This window comes from Triturus cristatus, chromosome 3_2, assembly GCF_964204655.1.
Source record: "Triturus cristatus chromosome 3_2, aTriCri1.1, whole genome shotgun sequence".
Taxonomy (NCBI): domain Eukaryota; kingdom Metazoa; phylum Chordata; class Amphibia; order Caudata; family Salamandridae; genus Triturus; species Triturus cristatus.
In genome coordinates, this window is record NC_140584.1 from 1,058,107,619 (window position 1) to 1,058,133,503 (window position 25,885).

At 47.9% G+C, this 25,885-nt stretch overlaps 1 protein-coding gene across 2 annotated transcripts in view; it reads left to right on the plus strand.

Annotated features, from left to right (window-relative positions):
* SPNS2 (SPNS lysolipid transporter 2, sphingosine-1-phosphate) overlaps positions 1–25,885 on the plus strand; it is a 295,960-nt gene that overhangs the window by 149,103 nt on the left and 120,972 nt on the right. For both annotated transcript variants that reach the window (XM_085649769.1, XM_085649770.1), the window contains exon 3: positions 3,151–3,287. In XM_085649769.1, the coding sequence (XP_085505895.1) occupies positions 3,151–3,287 (137 nt within the window). The remainder of the gene's footprint in view (positions 1–3,150; positions 3,288–25,885) is intronic.

Here is a 25,885-nt window from a genome sequence, read left to right on the forward strand (position 1 = left end):
TTCTCTCTCTGTCCCTGTAAACACACGCAATGTAAAAAAAAAACATAAAGGAAAACTCAAGGGGGCATATCAACAAAGAATAACGATAAACATCGCTGAGCGGGTCTAGTGCAGATTAGCATAACGCCGGCTATCGCCGGATTTATTAGCCGAGATATGCGTTATTTACAACGCATAGCTCCACGGCGATATTAAATCCGGCGATAGCGGTGAAATCCGCGCACTTCGCTGGAAATCCGGCGATACAACGGAAGCGATAAGGCAAACCTTGCTAATAGGGAGATGTGGATTCAGCCATAGAATCCACCTCCCATAATATGTATAGCTAAGTCTGCTTTTTAGCAGACGTTAGCTACCGCCGTTATCCGCGGTTAGCGCGGATTCTAACGTCGGTATTGGTGTCCTGGGCCAGCTTGTTGATAGGGAGTAGTGCTGTAACTCCTTGATTCCTGTGTTGTGTTAGTGGGAAACGCCCACTTTGCATCTCATTAGAGATGCAAAGCGAGGCATCGGTAAAAAGGCTACTAACATGCGCTAATGCATGTTAGCACTGCCTTGTAAATAGGGCGAAAACAGTATCTCCGCTTTTTTGGCTTTTGAAGCCATAAAAGCGGAGATAAGGCCCTTGATAATATGCCTGAAGATTTGTTCAATGTGCTCTACAGTGCTGTGCCAGGTGCAGGCCCCCACTTTACTCTCATGTCATAACAGCCTCGTTTCTGTAACCAGGCTGCATCCCAGCGCACCACCCACACAGCACTGTTCTCTGTGCAGCACTGGGTGCGCTTAAATTAAGAGGAAGGAAATAAACAAGCACTGGTAAAGTCGGTAGGTCTATCTCAGTTGACCTGTTAGATTTGCTAATGCTTTTTGCAGATTCCGTGCAGCACCACTTAAAAAGCAACATGCCTATTTTGCTGATGCTGTGCAGCATTAGGCAAAACAAAAGGCCACAATTATGCAGCTATGTCCTCCTGCTGGCACACACATTCATGATGATGTATGTGCAAGCATTTGTCATCACACATACGCGCACCGGCATAACGGTGCAGGTGCCATTGGCTCTCTTTTTGTTTTATTTATTGATCCAAGATCTCTGATGCCAGGTGGATTGGGAAATAACACCATATAAAAATGTTACCACAAAAGAGCTTCCTGAATGGCACAGCAGCCTGGTACGCAAATGGTAGCTAGCAGGCCTCCCCAAAAATATAATAATAATAATAGTAATAGTAATAATGATCTAAAAAAATGTCCAGGGTGCAATTGAGAAGCAGGTGTGGGAAGCAATGGGGAGTGGGCGGGCGGGGTGAAGCAAAGGGGAGTGGGCAAAGAAATTAAGTAAAAATAAGGGTGGGCGTGGGGAGGGTAAAAGTGGCCCGCGATTATAGAGCAACATGGAGCGTGGAAGGAGTTAGGGGTGAGAGAAGCACACGAGGGGGAGCACGTAGCACACAAGGGAAAGAGCAACAAGTATGTGGGGGATGGATATTTGATGGGAAGAAATACACGAGGGAAAGAGAGCAGCACAGGAGGGAGAGAGCACCACAGAGCATGGGGTGTGGGTATTTGGCAGGGGAGATGCACATAGGGGAGGAGCTGGAAACCATCTATAAACTCATAGTGTGCTTAAACAAAAAGAATAAAGCAGTTCCCTAAACATAAGCAGTGGAAGGATACAAGTTAGCCAATCAAACGATATAAAGGATTGTTTACGAGGCCATGCTCCAGGGGAGGGACAAACACAAGAAGAGGAAGGCAAGCCATCGAATTAGAAGCAAGCAAAGGAGAGTGACAATAAAACTGACCCATAGTAAGCAATGGGCGGCAACTACGTTTTTGGTAAGCCCACCCATAGGTTCTTTTGCAGCAAGACAGCTGTCTGGTAGATGAGATCTAAAAATAGGCATTTGACTCTCACTCATCGTCACATTCCTGAACTCATACACTTTAATGGTCTCACCAACATTCACATCTGTGGCCTTGTACACCACCAGTGTCACTAATTCTCACATCTCAGCCTCACTTGCTTTCATGGAATCTCACTCATTGCCAAACTACCACCCTCAAACACTTTGATGAAGTCTCACTTATTCTCCCATCCCCGCCCTCATACACTTCTTGCAGCCTCACTTATTCACATATAATTGTCCCCTGGAGTATCACTCAATGTCACATCCCTGCCCTTTACACTTCAATACTCTCACTTATTTTCACAACCCTGCCCTCATACACCCTTTCCCATTTAACTGTCCTAGTGCATCAGTGGAGTCTCACCCATTGTCACAGCCCTGCCCTCTTACACTTCAGTTATTGCTGCATTACCACTCTCAAAACCTTCAATGAAGTCTCCCTTATACTCACTTTTCTGACCTCAGACACTTCTTGCAGTCTCACTCGTTTGCATATAATTGTCCTTGTGCTCATCAATAGTCTCACTCACTCATTCTCATATGCCAGCCCTCTTACACTTCAATAGGGTCTCACCCATTTCTAGTTCACTGCCCGAATCCACTTCAGTGACTCCTTCTCACATCTCTACGTGCACTTGGAATCTCACTCATCCCCCACTGGTTTGGTTTTCACTCCCTGCAGTATGCGAAGTAATCAGTTATTTTCCATAACATCATTCTGGTGACTCGTGAACAATGAGTGAGTCTAAGACACTAACTAGAGAACACATAGTACAGCAACTAACCAGGACTGTGTGATATGACTGCAACAAGCACATACATAAGGCAAAGTAAGGCTGCTGCCTTGACCAGCACTAGGCGGCACCAAATCGCAAGAATGTGACAGGAGGCACTCCAAATTAAAATTGTTTTGATAGAAACACTGAAAATAACTGTACCCTTGCTGGCTGCAAGGGACAATAAACACATGACTACAATGTCTGAAGGTCTGCAGCTCCAATGAAGGCATTTTATACATGGAACCCTTTACCTGTAGACCACGCCTACTAGGATGGAATCCACTTGAAAGTGAATGCCTACCATTCTTAAGGAAATTAGCATTGTTTAATACCCTACCATGCTCTGCACATTGTCTGAATGACTAAGTGAGCAGCCCTCGTCTCCAGAGGACCTGGCTGGCAAGAACATATTACTTTTTCAACTAATGTTTGATTTTCTTCTCTTTTCTCCTCCCCAGTTTTCATCTGTAGCTTCATGGTGGCAGCCCCCATCTTCGGTTACCTTGGCGACCGTTTCAACAGGAAGATCATCCTCAGCTGCGGCATCTTCTTCTGGTCCGCGGTCACCTTCTCCAGCTCCTTCATCACCAAGCAGGTAAGAGTTCCTGGATGCACAAGTGGAATGTCCCCACAGTCCCACCGAGAGATGTCAGTGCCTAAGTCACTGAACAAATGGCTGATCAGTTTGGAATGCAACAAAAAGGACTCATGGTTTTGCTGCAGGAGTGGTAAGAAGGGCCCGATCCCTAGCAGATTTTTAGCATATCCACATAAGATACATTTTGACACTACTAATTTTAATGGTAATCGTTTACACGCTCAGTGGTTATGTTTTAAAACCTTGAATCCATCAAACCAAAATGTTGTTTTAATTATATTACAAAGTCTCTTAAACCAAATAAAGTTTTGCTCAACATTTTCCATTGCTTTGACCTCAGCGTTGTTTCCTCCTATATTGATATAATATTAGTCTCTCATAATTAGCGGGTGTTGTTGGCTGTTACACTGTGGCTTTCCATTGCCACTTTGTTGCCACTCAGCTATCTTTCTTGGCATCCTCTACAGGTCTTCACCTTGCGAATAAGGCCACACTTTGATTATGCCAACTTGATGTATGGTTAGGTTTTGATGACAGAGAGAAGATATTTGTGGGGATTAGTGACAAATATTGTATTATGTAATGGCTTTCTTAAAACATAGTGCCAGTTGGTATACCAAGTGGAAATTCCAGTTCACCAGGTATAAATGGTGTCTCTCCTGGTTCCAATTGCTCCATGTGAGTTTTTCAACATTCGACTGTAAATGTATAATAGAGGAAGCAAGGAAAAATGCACCGGTTAGATACACGTGTCATTAGGACCGAATAGCCCCACTTACACGCATCCCTTAAATGATTATTTCTAAAACCTAGCTGGACTCAACCGTGACTTCAGTCATACAAGTTCAGTGCACATCTAAACCCCATATGTAGCCTACTGAATGTGGCAGAAGCCATCTGTAACTGGTAAACGGGAGTTTCCATCAGAGATCTCACATCTGGTCAAAGAACATTCAGAAAAAGCCATTTTCATTTTCAAACAGATGACATCAGGTCTATTCCCGCCCAGTCTGTAAGAGGTTCTCTGTCCTGCTTGGCTTCTCTGCAGGCCATCTGCCGCCAGCATGCTGATGGCTATTAGCAATAGTGTTACAGGGATGGGCCAAGAACAACACATCACATCGTGACATCTCAGCATCCCAAGGCTGCTTCCACTGAGCCAGGATGTCTGCATGGCAGACCAGGGCTACATAATGTCATTGTGTCCTGCACTCTTTTCCTTGTGCTGTTTGGGCCAACCCTCCTCCCCATGTGAGAAAAGCTGAAGACGCGTGTGTGTGCTCATACAGTGATTGGGGCAACAAAGGGCAGAGCGATATGATTGGTCCAGACCAAAGAAGGATTGAAAATGGGGCATGTGGAGAACTGGGTAAGTTGGATCTTGAAGTCCATTACGTTACATTGCTTTCACATTTCTAGGAAAAGCTTATTTCATGTGACCTTTTTTAGGGATGCAAAGGAGTGATACCCTCAAGTTGGTTCTAATTGGGGCGATTCATAGCTGTTTGTGGGACGTAGAGAGCAAGTTGGTGGTCAAATGTACACTTGAAAAGCCAGCAAATTGCGGGAAAGAGAAGACGGTAATAGATGTATGAGGCTATTTTTATTGTCTCTCTGCTTTTTTAACTGAAAAATCTTTTCTTTTAGTACTGCCTAATTTGTGATGGAGTTGAGTAAACACTGCTTTGTTCTTTGGATTCTGGGTTAATCAGATATTTTGATTTTTCACTGAGCACTGTGTGGTTTACATTCTTGACACAAAATTGTAAGTTCCTGCTTGCTACCTTTTTATTTCTTCATTATAGGACGAACTATATTTTTTTCTGATGAAATGTCCATGGTCATGTAAACGTTGCTGCTTTTCTCCACAACAAGCAACTCTTCACCACAGAATCAAAACTCTAACCTGTAGTGGGACAAATCAGTTGTTGTTCCATGCAGCCGGCCTTTAATTCCAGGCACCATTGCACACATAGCATATGTACATTTGTGTGCAGAATACCTTCAGGCCCAAATGCATACAGTTGGGTTTAACATCATGGAAATGGATTGTTACATAGTGGCATCGAATGGCACATGCCATCATGGACGAGCATTTGGATATTCAATTAGAATTGAGGTGGATCATCATTGACGTGGATGGCCGCATAGCCACATAGAATGGTATATCATCCAGGGCATGCACAGCAGGACAGCCACATAGAATGAAGATAGATCATCAAGGACTTGCAAATCTGGGCACCATTATAAAATGGAGGTAAATCATCATGGACAAGATCAACTCGACAATCACATTGAATAGAAGTATATATCATCAACGAAGCAGAGGGCTGGACAGCCATATAGAATGTAGGTGGATCATCATGGACGTGGATTGCTTGAGAGCCACATAGAATGGAGGTGGATCATCATGGACGTGGATCGCTGGATGACCACATAGAATGGAGGTGGATCATCATGGACGTGGATCGCTGGATGACCACATAGAATGGCGGTGGATCATCATGAACCTGGATCACTTGAGAGCCACATAGAATGGAGGTGGATCATCATGGACGTGGATCGCTGGATGACCACATAGAATGGAGGTGGATCATCATGGACGTGGATTGCTTGAGAGCCACATAGAATGGAGGTGGATCATCATGGACCTGGATCGCTGGATGACCACATCGAATGGAGGTGGATTATCATGGATGTGGATTGCTGGATGACCACATAGAATGGAGGTGGATCATCATGGACGTGGATCGCTGGATGACCACATAGAATGGAGGTGGCTCATCATGAACCTGGATCGCTTGAGAGACACATAGAATGGAGGTGGCTCATCATGGACGTGGATCGCTTGAGAGCCACATAGAATGGAGGTGGATCATCATGGACGTGGATTGCTTGAGAGCCACATAGAATGGAGGTGGATCATCATGGGCGTGGATCGCTTGACAGCCACATAGAACGGAGGTGGATCATCATGAATCTGTATCGCTTGAGAGCCATATAGAATGGAGGTGGATCATCATGGACGTGGATCGCTGGAGAGCCACATAGGCAGTTATGTAAAATGTGGATAGATCATCAATGACATGAACCACTGGACAAGCTCATTGAATGGAAGTATATCATCAATAACGCAGAGGACTGGACAGACACATAGAATGGATGTGGATTACTGGATAACCATATAGAATGGAGGTGGATCATCATGGACATGGATCACTGGAGAGCCACGTAGAATGGAGGTACATTATCATGGACGTGGATCGCTGGATAACCATATAGAATGGAGGTGGATCATCATGGACATGGATTGCTGGAGAACCACGTAAAATAGAGGTATATCATCAAAGACGTTGATGGCCAGATAGCTACTTCGAATGAAGGTATATATCATCAAGAACACGGACAGCTGGGTAATCCTGTAGAATGTGGCTAGATCATTGAGGACATGGACAGCTGGACAGCCACAGAGAATGGAGGTAGATCATCATGTTTGTGGATCTATGGAGAACCACTTAGAACTGGAGGTATATCATTAAAGACATGGATGGTCAGAGAGCTGAATGAAGGGATACCTCACCCATGCCATGGACAGCTGGGCAATCATGTAGAATGGAGCTAGATCATCGAGGACATGGACAGCTGGACAGCCACATTGAATAGAGGTTTATTATCAAGGAAACAGAAGGCTGGACAGCCACTTAGAACTGAGGTGGATCTTCAAAGACATTGACTGCAGCACTGCTACATAGGATGGAGGTATATCATGAAGGACGCGGACACCTGGACAACTAAATACAATAGAGATATATCATGAAGGACGCGGACACCTGGACAACTAAATACAATAGAGATATATCATGAAGGACGCAGACACCTGGACAACTAAATACAATGGAGATATATCATGAAGACGCAGACACCTGGACAACTAAATACAATGGAGATATATCATGAAGACGCAGACACCTGGACAACTAAATACAATGGAGCTATATCATGAAGGACGCGGACACCTGGACAACTAAATACAATGGAGATATATCATGAAAGATGCGGACACCTGGACAACTAAATACAATGGAGGTATATCATGAAAGATGCGGACACCTGGACAACTAAATACAATGGAGCTATATCATGAAGGACGCGGACACCTGGACAACTAAATACAATGGAGCTATATCATGAAGGACGCGGACACCTGGACAACTAAATACAATGGAGATATATCATGAAGGACGCAGACACCTGGACAACTAAATACAATGGAGATATATCATGAAAGATGCGGACACCTGGACAACTAAATACAATGGAGATATATCATGAAGGACGCGGACACCTGGACAACTAAATACAATGGAGATATATCATGAAGGACGCGGACACCTGGACAACTAAATACAATGGCGATTTATCACCACAGATGTGAACATCTGGACAGCTATATAAAATGGATGTATATCATCGAGGATATTGACGTCTGGATAACACTGGGAACGGATTTGGATCATTGAGGACATGGTGCTGAATAACCAGAAAGAACAGGGGCGTTGCTGTCAATGGTGCAGCAGGAGCGTTGCAGTGTCACTGGGCCCACTGAACCCGGACTATTGCTGTATTTTACTATTCAACCTGCGGCCGGGGCCAGTTTAACTTGCCTGCACCTGGACTCGTGTCACCTTAGCTTCAACACTGAGATGCACTGTAGCAGACGTGTGGTGTGATAGAGATGTATTCTAATGAATATTTAGTCCATCAGTGGTGGAACTAGATGCTCAGTTCTCTTATTCCAATTTCCTCAGTTGGACAAAATTGAGTAGTCCTGCTGCTTCAGTTCTATACTTTTGAGTTGTCTGTGCTTAGAAACAGATGCCACCAAATCAGGCTGCGTGTAAAACCAGATATGTAAACATGTCTACCGTAGCAGGTGCCAGCATTCCAGCTGTTCTCGTGGAAGAGTCTGGGACTGCCCTCTCCGTGGGTGATGGGTGCCTGGCTGTCCAAGGGCAGGTATTTCCAAGTAATGCCAAGTGTTCCCCCAGTTAAAAAAGCCAGCTGGGGGGGGGGCAGAAGTTTCATTACATGGGCCGCACAAGCCTGGAACAATTTACCATTCCACGCAACAGAGCTCCTCCCCTTTAGGAAAGGACTGAACACCTGGTTATTCACACTATAGTCACTCACTCAACAATATCCTTTTGGGCAGTGCTCAGCGCCAGGACACCTTAGGGTAACAGTCGCGCTCTAGAAATGTTATTAACATAACAAGTGCTACCGACAAAATTCACTGCCGTCACCCACTAGTGCATCAAATTCTCCACCAGCCTAGGTGAGGAGCCAACCCGACCACATCCAGCCACTGGATACTGGTGGCCACAATGTGAGTCGAAGCTTTTTACTACTAAATTAGGCGTAAACCCTTCTTTCACCTGAAGAAATAATGGCATTCTAATTTTGTTTAATCGAGTATGTAGCGTCCGTGAACCATCATACATTGAAGGCCCCATGTGTAAGTTATGAAGGCCCTTTTGATTTAAGGCTCAGGCTGATACGGTACAGGTGCAACTATAATATTCAACAGAGTAATATCTTCAGTTCCTGATAAATCACCTAGAATTTCATAGGTTCGCCAATATCGTCACGCCGGATTCTATCACTTGTCACCTTCTGTGTTGGATCTTGCACTACATAGCGCCCAGAAGCTGAACATCTCATTAAAAGGCCCAGATCAGACTTTGAAGAGCATTGTTCTCCCCTCATTTCAAAGTTGAAAGCTAAAATGACATTTTGGGTGGGTGAGTTATAAATATGTTATTTTTAGTTCAGCCACGCTCCTTGTGAATGAGGCCTGATGTCTCTGTGGGTGAGTGCACCTGCTGTGCAGTTCACATTTTTTCACTCAAAGGTTGTCATATGTTCAGATCGCCCGGTTCGCTTGAACATTCATCCTTTCAAGGTCGATTCAATCAATACTGAGTAATAATGGCTCCTATTACTTACTTTGCTAAAATTGAGATATCAAAGGGCGCACAGCACCCAAATGAGGAGTTCTCAAAGATGTCCTTTCACCTCGAAAGTTCCTTTTTGTCCACCGGGGGCCTCCTTTGTGGCGTGGAGCACCATGACCGAGATATCTAAAATCCCAAAGACACAATATGACATGGAGCCGTGAAGGAATATAAAAAATAATATTAGGTTGTGTGGAACAAACACATAAGTACGGGTAATCAAGGGGCGCCGGTCCGTGTGAACACGCGGCAATGACTCCGTAAATTCTAAATTATTATACATGCTTTCCAACTTCTATAGAAGCCACTTTTTCCTCGCCCAAAAAACAAGGCGCCCAAACAGGATCTGGAATGCGTGAAACATACCTATAAAAAAACCGATTATTATTTTAAGACCTCCACACGTCAGGTGTGTGAATCACTAGGATGTCACATGGAAAACACGCTGTCTGAGGTGCAAAAGCAGTGACGTGTGTAGGAAAGCCGGCTCTGTGGTTTGGAAGGAGGGCCAGAGGCCTTCGCCCTGGTCCCGGGTGGACCAGGGCAGTGGTCATCGCTAGAGCCAGCTCAGTCTGCATAACTGCGGCCACTTGTATCTCATATAATCAACGTCACCCAGTAACACCCACGGACCTCCTACGACATGATCTCACGTCAGCAGCGCCATGATACCCTTCCGGGTGAGTCGTGCGCTATTCAGATACGCATAACATAACACATGTGAACAGCACCCAAACATCTACGTAGTATGTCGCCAGCTGCTAATGTCACAAGCAAACAGCAGCGTAAGTGATCACATGCCAACAGTGACCTCACAAATGAACACTCGTGGAAGTGAGCAGGCACTTCACAATAGAACAGTGGAAATGCTGCCACCTGATCCCAAGCAAGCAGTGACATATCAATGGATCATCAGTAGAACCGTTGCCACCCCATCGCAAGTGTGCAAAGACTTCACCATTGATCACCGGTGGAACCGCTGTCACCCGATCTCAAGTGTGCAAAGACTTCACCATAGAACACTTCAACATAGATCACTGGTGGAACCACTGCCACCCGATCTCAAGTGTACAAAGAATTCACCATAGAACACTTCACCATAGATCACAGATGGAACTGCTGCCACCTGATCTCAAGGGTGCAAAGACTTCACCATAGATCACAGGTGGCACTGCTGCCTCCCGATCTCAAGTGTGCAAAGACTACACCATAGATCATTGGCGGAACAGCTGCCACCCGATCTCAAGTGTGCAAAGACTTCACCATTGATCACCGGTGGAACCGCTGTCACCCGATCTAAAGTGTACAAAGACTTCACCATAGAACACTTCAACATAGATCACTGGTGGAACCACTGCCACCCGATCTCAAGTGTACAAAGAATTCACCATAGAACACTTCACCATAGATCACAGATGGAACTGCTGCCACCTGATCTCAAGGGTGCAAAGACTTCACCATAGATCACAGGTGGCACTGCTGCCTCCCGATCTCAAGTGTGCAAAGACTACACCATAGATCATTGGCGGAACAGCTGCCACCCGATCTCAAGTGTGCAAACACTTCATCATGGATCACCGGTGGAACTGCTGCCACCCGATCGCAAGTGTTCAAAGGCTTCACCATAGAACACTTGAACATAGATCACTGATGGAACCGCTGCCACCCGATCTCAAGGGTGCAAAGACTTCACCATAGATCACAGGTGGCACTGCTGCCTCCCGATCTCAAGGGTGCAAAGACTTCACCATAGATCACAGGTGGCACTGCTGCCTCTCGATCTCAAGGGTGCAAAGACTTCACCATAGATCACAGGTGGCACTGCTGCCTCCCGATCTCAAGTGTGCAAAGACTACACCATAGATCACAGGTGGCACTGCTGCCTCCCGATCTCAAGTGTGCAAAGACTACACCATAGATCACAGGTGGCACTGCTGCCACCCGATCTCAAGGGTGCAAAGACTTCACCATAGATCACAGGTGGCACTGCTGCCTCCCGATCTCAAGGGTGCAAAGACTTCACCATAGTTCACAGGTGGCACTGCTGCCTCCCGATCTCAAGGGTGCAAAGACTTCACCATAGTTCACAGGTGGCACTGCTGCCTCCCGATCTCAAGGGTGCAAAGACTTCACCATAGATCACAGGTGGCACTGCTGCCTCCCGATCTCAAGGGTGCAAAGACTTCACCATAGATCACAGGTGGCACTGCTGCCTCCCGATCTCAAGGGTGCAAAGACTTCACCATAGATCACAGGTGGCACTGCTGCCTCCCGATCTCAAGGGTGCAAAGACTTCACCATAGATCACTGGCGGAACAGCTGCCACCCGATCTCAAGTGTGCAAACACTTCATCATGGATCACCGGTGGAACCGCTGCCACCCGATCTCAAGTGAGCAAAGACTACACCATAGAACACTGGCGGAACTGCTGCCACCCGATCGCAAGTGTTCAAAGGCTTCACCATAGAACACTTGAACATAGATCACTGATGGAACCGATCTCAAGTGTGCAAAGACTTCACCATTGATCACAGGTGGCACTGCTGCCTCCCGATCTCAAGGGTGCAAAGACTTCACCATAGATCACAGGTGGCACTGCTGCCTCCCGATCTCAAGGGTGCAAAGACTTCACCATAGATCACAGGTGGCACTGCTGCCTCCCGATCTCAAGTGTGCGAAGACTACACCATAGATCACTGGCGGAACAGCTGCCACCCGATCTCAAGTGTGCAAACACTTCATCATGGATCACCGGTGGAACCGCTGCCACCCGATCTCAAGTGAGCAAAGACTACACCATAGAACACTGGCGGAACCGCTGCCACCCGATCGCAAGTGTTCAAAGGCTTCACCATAGAACACTTGAACATAGATAACTGATGGAACCGCTGCCACCCGATCTCAAGTGTGCAAAGACTTCACCATAGATCACAGGTGGCACTGCTGCCTCCCGATCTCAAGTGTGCAAAGACTACACCATAGATCATTGGCGGAACAGCTGCCACCCGATCTCAAGTGTGCAAAGACTTCACCATTGATCACCGGTGGAACCGCTGTCACCCGATCTAAAGTGTACAAAGACTTCACCATAGAACACTTCAACATAGATCACTGGTGGAACCACTGCCACCCGATCTCAAGTGTACAAAGAATTCACCATAGAACACTTCACCATAGATCACAGATGGAACTGCTGCCACCTGATCTCAAGGGTGCAAAGACTTCACCATAGATCACAGGTGGCACTGCTGCCTCCCGATCTCAAGTGTGCAAAGACTACACCATAGATCATTGGCGGAACAGCTGCCACCCGATCTCAAGTGTGCAAACACTTCATCATGGATCACCGGTGGAACTGCTGCCACCCGATCGCAAGTGTTCAAAGGCTTCACCATAGAACACTTGAACATAGATCACTGATGGAACCGCTGCCACCCGATCTCAAGGGTGCAAAGACTTCACCATAGATCACAGGTGGCACTGCTGCCTCCCGATCTCAAGGGTGCAAAGACTTCACCATAGATCACAGGTGGCACTGCTGCCTCTCGATCTCAAGGGTGCAAAGACTTCACCATAGATCACAGGTGGCACTGCTGCCTCCCGATCTCAAGTGTGCAAAGACTACACCATAGATCACAGGTGGCACTGCTGCCTCCCGATCTCAAGTGTGCAAAGACTACACCATAGATCACAGGTGGCACTGCTGCCACCCGATCTCAAGGGTGCAAAGACTTCACCATAGATCACAGGTGGCACTGCTGCCTCCCGATCTCAAGGGTGCAAAGACTTCACCATAGTTCACAGGTGGCACTGCTGCCTCCCGATCTCAAGGGTGCAAAGACTTCACCATAGATCACAGGTGGCACTGCTGCCTCCCGATCTCAAGGGTGCAAAGACTTCACCATAGTTCACAGGTGGCACTGCTGCCTCCCGATCTCAAGGGTGCAAAGACTTCACCATAGATCACAGGTGGCACTGCTGCCTCCCGATCTCAAGGGTGCAAAGACTTCACCATAGATCACAGGTGGCACTGCTGCCTCCCGATCTCAAGGGTGCAAAGACTTCACCATAGATCACAGGTGGCACTGCTGCCTCCCGATCTCAAGGGTGCAAAGACTTCACCATAGATCACTGGCGGAACAGCTGCCACCCGATCTCAAGTGTGCAAACACTTCATCATGGATCACCGGTGGAACCGCTGCCACCCGATCTCAAGTGAGCAAAGACTACACCATAGAACACTGGCGGAACTGCTGCCACCCGATCGCAAGTGTTCAAAGGCTTCACCATAGAACACTTGAACATAGATCACTGATGGAACCGATCTCAAGTGTGCAAAGACTTCACCATTGATCACAGGTGGCACTGCTGCCTCCCGATCTCAAGGGTGCAAAGACTTCACCATAGATCACAGGTGGCACTGCTGCCTCCCGATCTCAAGGGTGCAAAGACTTCACCATAGATCACAGGTGGCACTGCTGCCTCCCGATCTCAAGTGTGCGAAGACTACACCATAGATCACTGGCGGAACAGCTGCCACCCGATCTCAAGTGTGCAAACACTTCATCATGGATCACCGGTGGAACCGCTGCCACCCGATCTCAAGTGAGCAAAGACTACACCATAGAACACTGGCGGAACCGCTGCCACCCGATCGCAAGTGTTCAAAGGCTTCACCATAGAACACTTGAACATAGATCACTGATGGAACCGCTGCCACCCGATCTCAAGTGTGCAAAGACTTCACCATAGATCACAGGTGGCACTGCTGCCTCCCGATCTCAAGGGTGCAAAGACTTCACCATAGATCACAGGTGGCACTGCTGCCTCCCGATCTCAAGGGTGCAAAGACTACACCATAGATCACTGGCGGAACAGCTGCCACCCGATCTCAAGTGTGCAAACACTTCATCATGGATCACCGGTGGAACCGCTGCCACCCGATCTCAAGTGAGCAAAGACTACACCATAGAACACTGGCGGAACCGCTGCCACCCGATCGCAAGTGTTCAAAGGCTTCACCATAGAACACTTGAACATAGATCACTGATGGAACCGCTGCCACCCGATCTCAAGTGTGCAAAGACTTCACCATAGATCACAGGTGGCACTGCTGCCTCCCGATCTCAAGTGTGCAAAGACTTCACCATAAAACACTTCACCATAGATCACCGGCGGAACAGCTGCCACCCGATCTCAAGTGTGCAAACACTTCATCATGGATCACCTGTGGAACCGCTACCATCTGTTCTAAAGTCAGCAGTGACTTCACAATGGAACACCAGTAGAACAGCTGTGGTTTTCCAGTCAGTAGTGATGTCACTAGTGAACACGGGAGGAACTGCTGCCACCTGATTTCAGTCAGCAACGATGTCACAAAAAGAGCCGAAGGGCTGTTGTCACTTGGGTCTGAAGCCCACAGTGATGAGACTAAACAGCGTGAAGAGCACTACTGTCACTCTGCCTGAGGCAAGCAATGACATCACTTTCCCGAGCTGCCCCCCCCCGACACAGAGGTGCTCCACTCTCACCACACAAGGGTGGTGCGATAGACTATAGTGACAAACCCCAGACCCGGCCTCTACCAAAGTCTGGCCGGATAGGGGAATCCACGGGTGAAACCACTGTCCGCTGGTTGTGCTGGTACCTAGGTCACAAGACGGGAAAACACGTTATCCAAGCAATGTGTAAAATAAATACACAAAAGGAAAAATGCACCACGCACCATTTAGCCAGAGCCCGGTCTCTTCAGGAAGCGGGTGCATTTTCCGGAGGTGTCAATGGGGCCACAGATCGGAGTTCAGTGCCCTGATGAGCAGGCCAGTGCTTTTAACACATGCACCATAGGGGCCCCTTCTCAGCGCCGCAGTCTCTGCTCAGCAAACAAAGGTACAGTGTGTGTACAGTAGCCCCTGGCCATACAGTAAGAGCAGGGTTTGTCTGTAGGACAGACAGCCCTAATCCCGCCCCGCCCTCGCGGTCTGATCTTTTCTTAGAAACGGGGCTTCCGAAAGCTTCCCGCGCCCTGCTCTAGATGCGTACAGTAGATACACGTGTTCGACGGCACCATCACAAAACTCGACACGCCACACACACCCTGTCGAAGCCTGTTATTTGCTACACGTCAACAAGTCGTAAAGTAAAGATGACGCACGTGTTTCTGAGAACTACCTTCCGAGCCCGAGCTGCAGAAAGCGGTCATTGTCACCGACGGCATTCCTTGGGCAGTACTTCAGCGCCTACGGCGGGGCCCGCAGCCCCCCCCTACCCTCCCACCCCCTCCACCGTGGCCGCCCTGTGATCACGGTTGGCCAAACCACATTCCGCAGGCTGTGGTGACCCGGTTGCCAAAGTGAAGACATATACAGAAACACAACAGTCCTAGACATATATACACCCTCCCCAAAACACATATGTATGAGTATATATACAACCCATCATTCACCCCCTGCTTTCCCGCAATCCAAACACGCGTGAGGCTTATCAATGGCACATGCTAAAGGTCAGGGGCCGCAGTGCTTGTATTTTCAGTGAAGCATAAAAGCATGGCCGCCAGGTACACACACCATGAATACGGTGCACATGCCTTGTGTTTACTGAAACCACCAGGTATAATAAACACCTGCATTCCAGGGGCAGCAGTGCCGGTCCTCTAAAGCACGGCTCTCCCTATACCCAGCTGCCGCTCCAGTCGCTCAGCGACTGGATATCTGCCTTTGACCCTGTGCAGCGCTCCGCTACCTTTTGGCTAGGTTGGCTCTCTACAACTACCACTTACATACATATATAGATACATGTGTGGCCCCATAGAGACTATGGTGGACTATAAACCAAGGAAGCAAAAATGTAAAAGTACCCTTTGACAAGCTGGGGAATCGGGGGTGCTTTGTCCATAATGCGATTTGGGGATGACCCAATAAGACAATATAAACATACTCTTTAGTGGTGCCTTTTAGAAAATCCAAACTTTTAGGGACATCGTGGCTGACCTGAAAACCACAGCATGTCTGCTGGTGATCCACAGTGACGCAGGTACCTCATCCCAGTGATGCTCACCTCTGAGTCATTTTCCACAGACCACCCCCTGCGAGCAGGATGAGCTGGCTCTAGTGATGACCACAGGCCTGGTCCACTGTGACCTAGAGTGAAGGGCTGTAGGCCTTGTGCCAAGCCACAGGGCCAGGTTTCCTACCCACGTCACTGGTTTTACAACTCAGGCAGCGTGTTTTCTATGCGGCATCTAAGTGATTCATTCACCTGCGCCGCCTCATTATGGATAGAACACACTAAACAGAATTGTCATATAAAAGCATGCCAACTAGAAACATGTAATATTGACATATAATGAAGTTGTTCTTAGTTTTTATACTACTACTGTTAGTATGGATGGGGTAAAGTAGTAGAATGCTGATATTTTTTGAAAATATCTGCTTGGTATAAATTCACTGCTTCTACTAGCAAGGTACCGAAACAGCGCTGGTGGCGGTAGTCGAGGCTACCAGGAGGATTGTGGATGCTGGAGGCTGCGCTGCAGTGGTCCTATTGGACCTCAGCGCAGCTTTCGATACGGTAAATCACTCTCTCCTGCTACACCGGCTTCGTCTTGCAGGGATATCAGGATTGGCTCTCAAATGGTTGCATTCCTTTTTATCGGACAGGTATTTCTCTGTCTTCGAGGATGAGGTGTCATCAAGCCAGCTGCAATTGAGTCACGGCGTTCCCCAGGGATCATCACTCAGCCCTACACTCTTTAACATTTATATGAGACCGTTGGCTGATGTGGTGCTTCCTTGGGGAATTCAGCTTGTCACATACGCCGATGACACGCAGCTGGTGGTTTCTTTGGCAAGGGACAATAATCTACATCATGGGCTCAACAATCTCACCCCGTGTCTCACCAATGTCCTGGAATGGATGACTTCCTCTTGCCTAAAACTAAATGGAGCCAAAACAGACATCATGTTGTTGGGCTTTAAAGCTCCGATAAACCTTGATCCCTGGTGGCCCAGCTCTCTCGGAACCCCCTCCTAAACCTAAGACCAAAATTAAAAGCTTAGGGGTTTGGATGGATGACACTCTAAACTTCCAACATCAGGCCAACAAGGTAGCAGCAACCTGCTATGGTCTTATGAGATCGCTAAAAAAAGTCCTTGACCTTCTTCCCTTTGAAGCAAGACGCATACTGGTCCAGTCGTTAATCCTCTCAAGACTGGATTACGCTAATGCCATATATTTGGGGACATCAGCAGCCACTTTAAAAACTTTGCAAGCTGTTCAGAACTGCGCAGCACGTCTGCTCATGAAGATCCCCAAACGCTGTTCAGCAAAAACCTCAATTCGTACTCTTCATTGGCTCCCAATTCAGGAGAGGATCACATTTAAGGCTCTGTGCTTGGCACACAAGTCCATTCATAATATGGGCCCCTCTATTCTGAACCCTTGGTTTCAGCGCCATCAATCAATAAGATCTCTCAGATCCAATCATCGTAATCTTCTCGTGGTGCCCAGGGTGAGGCTCGCCCGGATGGGCGGCCGGCTACTCTCTGTACAAGCGGCTAACCTCTGGAATAAGCTCCCCGATAACATCAGGCATGAATCAAACCTTACCATCTTCAGGAAGCAACTAAAGACTTTCTTGTTTGAGTAGGTCTATCATCATCCTCTAGGTCTCACAGCGCTGGGATGCCCAAGGGTAGCCATGCGCTATATAAGAAAGTATTCATTCATACTCTGGACCTCTAGTGCACCAGAATGCACTGAACATATACACGCTCCGTTCATGTGTGCAGTCTCATAAGTACACGCTCTTATGGCTGAGATCACTGATCGTCGTCAGTGGGTACAGTTCTAGTAAAGTTAATCAAGCGCCCAGTAACAATGGAAAAAATACTCTCTACTGATTGTCTTTTCTTACATACAGCAAGGACGTCATCAGGGCCAGACTGGCCGTAGCAGGCACCGGGGGTTTTCCTGGTGGAACGGAAGGATGTGGCCCGGTTTTAGACTGGTGGGGGCCTTTTTAGGTCTCGCCTGACCCAGCGCATGCGCTGGTTTGGTGAGACATTTTGTGAGGGCTCCAAAAAGTGCTACCAGGCCAGCCTAGAGCTACAGTGCATGTGCGCTGGCGCGCGCGCCGCACTTTACCGGGATTACTTTCACTTTTGCGGCCGCGCGGCCCCTTTGATGTTTGATCGATTGCGATCACTTTCCCGGCCGCAGGGCCGCTTTGATGTTCTCCGTGAGGCTTCAATAGATTGCAGCAGTTAAAACAAGCATTGGCATAGCCAATAGGTTTCGCTTTTGGGACCTTATAAGTGTTTAGTTATGCAACTGTTGCATGGCTAAACACTTATAAGGTCCCAAAGGCGAGACCTATTGGCTATGCCAATGCTTGTTTGTAACTGGGGGCCGGTTAAATCGCCCCGCGTAACAAAAGCACAATACCAGTGTTCCCTCAGACCCACCCACACCCCGGCACTTGGGAGGCCAGTCCGGCGTATTGCCAGGGCTGGTTTACGTTCCCAGTCCGACCCTGAACGTCATAACTAAACATATGAGGGAGAACATAGAAATAAAGGGTGCCAGGATGACCCGCAGTCTCAACAGGAGGTGGACCACCACCCTTTTCAAAGGCAGGTTTGTCAAAGAGATTTATGGAAAGCACACAGAATTTTGACCCAGAGGGAAAATGTTATAGCAACTACGTACATTAAAACCAACACCCACCACCATCCTCCTCCTCCCCATGTTCATATTTTGACAAATTGTCAAATTTGCTGCATTTTGGCCCCAATTCGGACATTGAAGCGGTCAGCCCCCGATCTCTTGATAGGTACTATACCACACCGACTCCACAATATTCAAAAACAGATGCATGATAGTCGTAAAGTGATCCAGCCTTGGGCTAGAACACGTTGCAGTACTTATATAGAAGTAAGCGAAACAGCTATGGGTGGAGTGCTTGAATGAATCTCACCGATCACCCGAGGCGGCATCCCAGACCATCGTTATTTTGCACCCCTCGTCACTTCAGATTAGACCCAGCTATATGCAACTCAGCGCTGAGCCTGCTCCAATAGGAACAGTCAGGCTCAGACTATCCAGCCACGTCCTCTCTGAACCGGAACACAAGCAACCCACGACCTGTTTCGCCGTGATTGAGCGCATCTGTTGGGTGCAGCTTGGTGCCAGTGGCTCAATGAGCATGGAGCCCACGTCTGAGCATACCCAGAGGAGCTCGCTCAGAATGGTGTGATTGATGAGTGGTCCAGCACAATTAGTGGACATGATGGGCCACAATCATAGTTTCAGTTCCTTGATGACGTTGGAAACCCCACTGAAAGGATCACAGCAGGTGTTTGCTCTCCACGTGAGAGGATAGTTAAGAGGTAACCATGGTTTCCAGTGTGTGTGCATGGCACAGAAGGCCAGTAATTGGATGGTAGTTGAGACCAGCGTTTCTTTTTTTCTGGAGCAGAGTGTTGATTGCACATTGAGTTTTGAGTGACATCTCAATTGATGGCGAGGATATGATGAGGTTGGGAATGAGAGGGAGGAGGGCGTTGAATCGAACAGACACTGCCTATCACTCTAACCTCCAAAGGGCTCTGACGTCATCAAAGAGGGCAGCTACTTTGTTTACCCCTGGGTCCATCTGCATCCGTACAACATAGAGAGAGGGAGCGGGTGAGGGATGAGGCCTGAAGGTTTGAGGGAAAGCAATAGAAAAGGCTGACTTTAATGAGACGCAGCTTCAGAGGAAGTGCCAGCATTGTGAAATGCATCGTGCATCAAAGGATCCAGTCTTCCACTGTCTCGCTGTTTGACAGACACGCACAGGGCCCAAATAACTAAAATGAGGTTGGCATCTTACGAAGAACTTGTCATGCAATGACTCTTTGAGGTATAAAAGGATGCTTTGGAATGACCGCGGGCCCCTTCAAATTTCATGCTCGTGTGGTCATTATTCAGGGAAATTCGCAGCTTTGATTATTTGAATTGTGTATAGGGCCCTTCTCACACTAGAAACAAGGGGGGAAGATTCAGCGTGCCAAAGGGCTTGACAGCACAGAGGCCCTTAAAGTGAGATCTGCTTTCAGTTTCAGATTATATCCAGCATTTCCCCACAAAGTAAAAATCCCCAGCCTCCTTCTATCACATGCTGGTACTTGGCATTTGCACTTTCTAATCATATGAAAGATCTGAGGGTTTGGCCCGCAAAGGACCTTCAGAAGAGCCCGGGGTGATCGAATGCTCTGAGAGATCAAGATGGCGCTCCCTTCATTCAGCGGGATGTCCCACGACCTGAGTGTCATTAGACAGATACAAACTCTGGACTTGGACGTTGACTAGGGAGCATCTCATGGAGAGATGGGGAGCTGGGTATGCAGGAAGAGGACTGGACACATGCATCACACAATGACCAATACTCTAGGGTGGCTGTAGGGGTAGTTTGGAGGACTTCCTACGCATTATGTAACTATTGTGGCTCCAGTTCATGTGTAAGGGTCTGCATGAGCGATGTCCTACCTGGACTGCCGAGACATCCTGTTCTGCCTTCAGCTGCTGGCATCAGTGGGTGAGGCGAAGGGTCCAGGTAGAATGCAAGGGAGACACTGGACATGCAGGAAGCGCTAAGGGGTAACACTGAAAATGGGGTGCCCGCAGGTTGCAGCCATACTGGCAATGGCGTTCGATGAGCGTGTCTGATGCCAGCACCGCCCACAGCCTCACTAACAGCCTCAACAACTCCATATTTCCACTGGTAGTCATGGTCCACCTACCATTGCAATATGGCGGAAGTTATGCATTTTAAAGGAAGCACTTGTTTGGGAGTGTAAGGGAATTCGGTGATATGTAAGAAAAGGGGTCATTTTCTTGAAATATATACTATTGTCATTTCACAGAGTGGCACTAAGGTGCCCTAATGGGTGTCTGCAGGCGCAGTACATTCACCTGCAGAGTAGAGCATATTCAATAGAATAAATCACGCATTGAAGCATAAATCAAAAGTATTCCTGTATTTTTGATTTTCGGAATTGATCTAAATGACGGTGTCTTCATAGTCCTGCTTAAGTACAGTGCAATTGTTCCTTGCATCTGCGAGCTTTTCAAATCAAATCAAAAATATTCTTTATTGCTTTAGTTCATTAAACCACAACAATATACTCGTAAAATTAATTGTGTTGCATTTTTTTTTAAATGTGCATGTTGAAGATTTTGATTTTGAGCAGTGCAGTGGTTACGCAGTTCATTTAGACTTGTTTAAAGTGGCTCGGATATAATGGAATGAAGAAATGAGGTAGACAATCCGTTTTGTGAGACAGTCTCAGAAGGAGCTAATTGTGCTTTTCCCCTCAGTCAGTTGTACTTATTAAAAGTTGCTATAATACAATTAAATCTCAGTGCAAAGTGATAGACTATTGCTTTGGAGCTGAAATCCACTTTATTGAAGCAGTAGATAAACCCTCACCCTATATCCTGCACCTGGGAGCTGTAGCAACATGGACTCCCTCACCCTATTTGTCCGGCAGATGTGAGCTGTAGCGTCATGTATTCAATCCCTCTGTTATTCCTGCTTGTGCGAGCTGTAGAGGCATGGACTCCATCACCCTGTAAGTCCCGCTCTTGCGAGCTGTAGAGGCATGGCTTCCATTACCTTATAATTAGTACTGCTGAGAAGTGTTGAGGCATGGCTTCCATTACCTTATAATTAGTACTGCTGAGAAGTGTAGAGGCATGGCTTCCATTACCTTATAATTAGTCCTGCTGAGAAGTGTAGAGGTATGGACTCCACCACCCTGTAAGTTCTGCGAGCTGTAGAAGCATGGACTCCATGACTCTGTAATCCCTGCGAGCTGTAGATGCATGGACTCCATGACCATTTAAGCCCTGCTCCTGCGAACTGTAGACGCATGGACTCCATTACCCTGTAAGCCCTGCTCCTGCGAGCTGTAGAAGCATGGACTCATTACCCTGTACGTCCTGCGAGCTGTAGATGCTTGGGCGCCATCACCTCGTAAATCCCGCTCCTGCAAGCTGTAGACGCATGGACTCCACCACCCTGTAAGCTCTGCTCCTGCTAGCTGTAGAAGCTTGGGCACCATCACCTTGTAAGTCCCGCTCCTGCGAGCTGTAGAAGCATGGACTCCACCACCCTGTAAGTCCCGCTCCTGCGAGCTGTAGACGCATGAACTCCACCACCCTGTAAGTCCCGCTCCTGCAAGCTGTAGACGCATGGACTCCACCGCCCGGTAAGTCCCGCTCCTGCGAGCTGTAGACTCCACCACCCTGTAAGCCCAGCTCCTGCGAGCTTACCTTTTTGACTTCTGGTCTGTCTGGTAACTTCGGGGAAGCAGTTCTAGGACAAGACCAGATTCTGATCTCTGTCCAGTGTCCCTTATACTTTGTACAACATCCAGAAATATAAGCGGAACACATAGCAGTTATGGTAGAATATTAGCAAAGCCAGAAAAAAACAAATAGTGTCTGTATTGTCACAAGCAAAGATAATTACAGAGGTTTGGGCAAACTAGCCTGGATTAGCGCTAATCAGCCCTCATGAAATGAATTGAGGGGGGGTCCTTGGATAACCCCTTTACTAGAGGTCACTGCGTTGCACAATCCCATGTGATGTGCTAGGTCTAAAGACTCTCTGTGCTACACACACTGTTCCCTGTGGACAATTCCACAAGACCCTGGCAAACCATGAAGATGCAAAGACAGATATTTGAATGGATTTTGCATCTGGCTACAATGCTGTAGGAATTGAAGCACCACGATTAGCCTTCTCGCAGAAGGGCCGCCACAGTTGTATGTACAGCCAGTGCCGTAAGAAGTGAAGCACCACGATTAGCCTTCTCGCAGAAGGGCCGCCACAGTTGTATGTACAGCCAGTGCCGTATGAAGTAAAGCACCACGATTAGCCTTCTCGCAGCAGGGCCGCCACACTTGTATCTACAGCCGATGCTGTAAGAATTGAAGGACCACGATTAGCCTTCTCGCAGCAGGGCTGCCACAGTTGTATCTACAGCCGATGCTGTAAGAATTGAAGCACCACGATTAGCCTTCTCGTAGCAGGGCCGCCGTAGTTGTATCTACAGCCGAAGCTGTTAGAATCGAAGCACCACGATTAGCCTTCTCGCAGCAGGGCCACCACAGTTGTATCTACAGCCGATGCTGTAAGAATCAAAGCACCACGATTAGCCTTCTCGCAGCAGGGCCTCCACAGTTGTATCTACAGCTGATGCTGTAAGAATCGAAGCACCACGATTAGCCTTCTCGCAGCAGGGCAACCACAGTTGTATCTACAGCCAATGCTGTAAGAATCGAAGCACCACGATTAGCTTTCTCGCAGCAGGGCCGCCACAGTTGTATCTACAGCCAATGCGGCAAGAATTGAAGGACCACGATTAGCCTTCTAGCAGCAGGGCCTCCACAGTTGTATCTACAGCAGATGCTGTAAGAATTGAAGCACCACGATTGAAGCACCACGATTGGCCTTCTCGCAGCAGGGCCGCCACAGTTATATCTACAGCCAATGCTGTAAGAATTGAAGGACCACGATTAGCCTTCTAGCAGCAGGACCTCTACAGTTGTATCTACAGCCAATGCTGTAAGAATTGAAGCACCAACATTAGCCTTCTAGCAGCAGGGCCTCCACAGTTGTATCTACAGCCAATGCTGTAAGAATTGAAGGACCGCGATTAGCCTTCTCGCAGCAGGGCCTCTACAGTTGTATCTACAGCCAATGCTGTAAGAATTGAAGGACCGCGATTAGCCTTCTAGCAGCAGGGCCTCCACAGTTGTATCTACAGCCGATGCTGTAAGAATTGAAGGACCACGATTAGCCTTCTAGCAGCAGGGCCTCCACAGTTGTATCTACAGTCGATGCTGTAATAATTGAAGGACCACGATTAGCCTTCTCGCAGCAGGGCCGCCACAGTTGTATCTACAGCAGATGCTGTAAGAATTGAAGGACCGCGATTAGCCTTCTCGCAGCAGGGCCGCCACAGTTGTATCTACAGCCAATGCTGTAAGAATGGAAGGACCGTGATTAGCCTTCTCGCAGCAGGGCCGCCACACTTGTATCTACAGCCGATGCTATAAGAATGGAAGGACCGCGATTAGCCTTCTCGCAGCAGGGCCGCCACAGTTGTATCTACAGCCGATGCTATAAGAATCGAAGGACCACCATTAGCCTTCTCGCAGCAGGGCCGCCACAGTTGTATCTACAGCCGATGCTGTAAGAATTGAAGGACCACCATTAGCCTTCTAGCAGCAGGGCCGCCACAGTTGTATCTACAGCCGATGCTGTAAGAATTGAAGCACCACGATTAGCCTTCTCGCAGCAGGGCCGCCACAGTTGTATCTACAGCCGATGCTGTAAGAATCGAAACACCACGATTAGCCTTCTCGCAGCAGGGCCGCCACAGTTGTATCTACAGCCAGAGGGTAGCGTCGTGGAAATCTCATTACAGCCGCCCAGGAGCGCGCGCAGCCCTGCGGATTTAGTCTGCTAGAGCTGGATTTGGAGAAGATTGAAGCAATCTTCCAATTTTTTGCTGACAGTGTCATTTACAATTTCCGCGCGCTGCACGCGGCGAGTCCTCTCCCGTCTCTTCGAAGCAGTTGTGGATCCGAGCAGGCGCTTTACCTGCTGGAGCTCCACTTGATTAAAACCCCATTTTCGTGCCTCTGGTCTCGCGCGGTGGTCTATGGTCGAGTCTGGTGCTTTGTGTCAGTCACACAATGGGATAATGGACTTCCCTATATCAGCCACCAAGAGGCGTCCCTGGGGACACAGAGGACTAGTTTGTCATCATAAGGCGGCGAAAACAGCTAAGGGTATAGAGCGCCCTGTAATGCCTCTTCAGAGGCTAGGCGCTTCACAAAGAATACAAATATCACCCGGAAGCCCCTGAGGATGATGAGGCAGCCCCACCTAACATGCCACGGGGGTTGAAAAGATCCCTGCAGCAGGCTCAGTAACCCACTGAGCCACAATCCCAGTTCATGGTTGAATCGAGCAAGAGTGAGGAAAATGAACCCCTCCGGGATCCGTGAGGTCACAGCCGGAGGCCCTCCTGCCAGAGCCAACACCGGAAATCTGATGGAGAACATCAAAGACAAAGTACCAATCACATTACAGGGATCTGCTCTGCATAGTTAATCAGAGCTTCCAGCATAAGACAAATTATCAAATATAAAAATAAGCCTCTCACATTCCCACCCTCATCACTCCGCCAGGCCCTTGTCTCATAATACATTAACCGCACCAAGATGGGCATCACACAGGACATGGAGACAGTTCCCACATAGGCTCAAAGAAAGGACAGCACACTTCCAACCGCACCCCCACACGGTGCACCCCAGCACCCCACATAGGGAGTAGTAAAGGCGATACACATGCCACAGTGTAATGTCATTATTGCAGTATTGATTCGTGTGCCCTGTTTATGAAGTTCCTCACTTGTTAAGTTTGTTTCATGAAATTCCCAAATCTATATATGAATGTAAATGCATCTTTTAAAAAGTTCATGAATATATGTGACAGGCTCCCCTCCTCCGCGAGTAGCTCG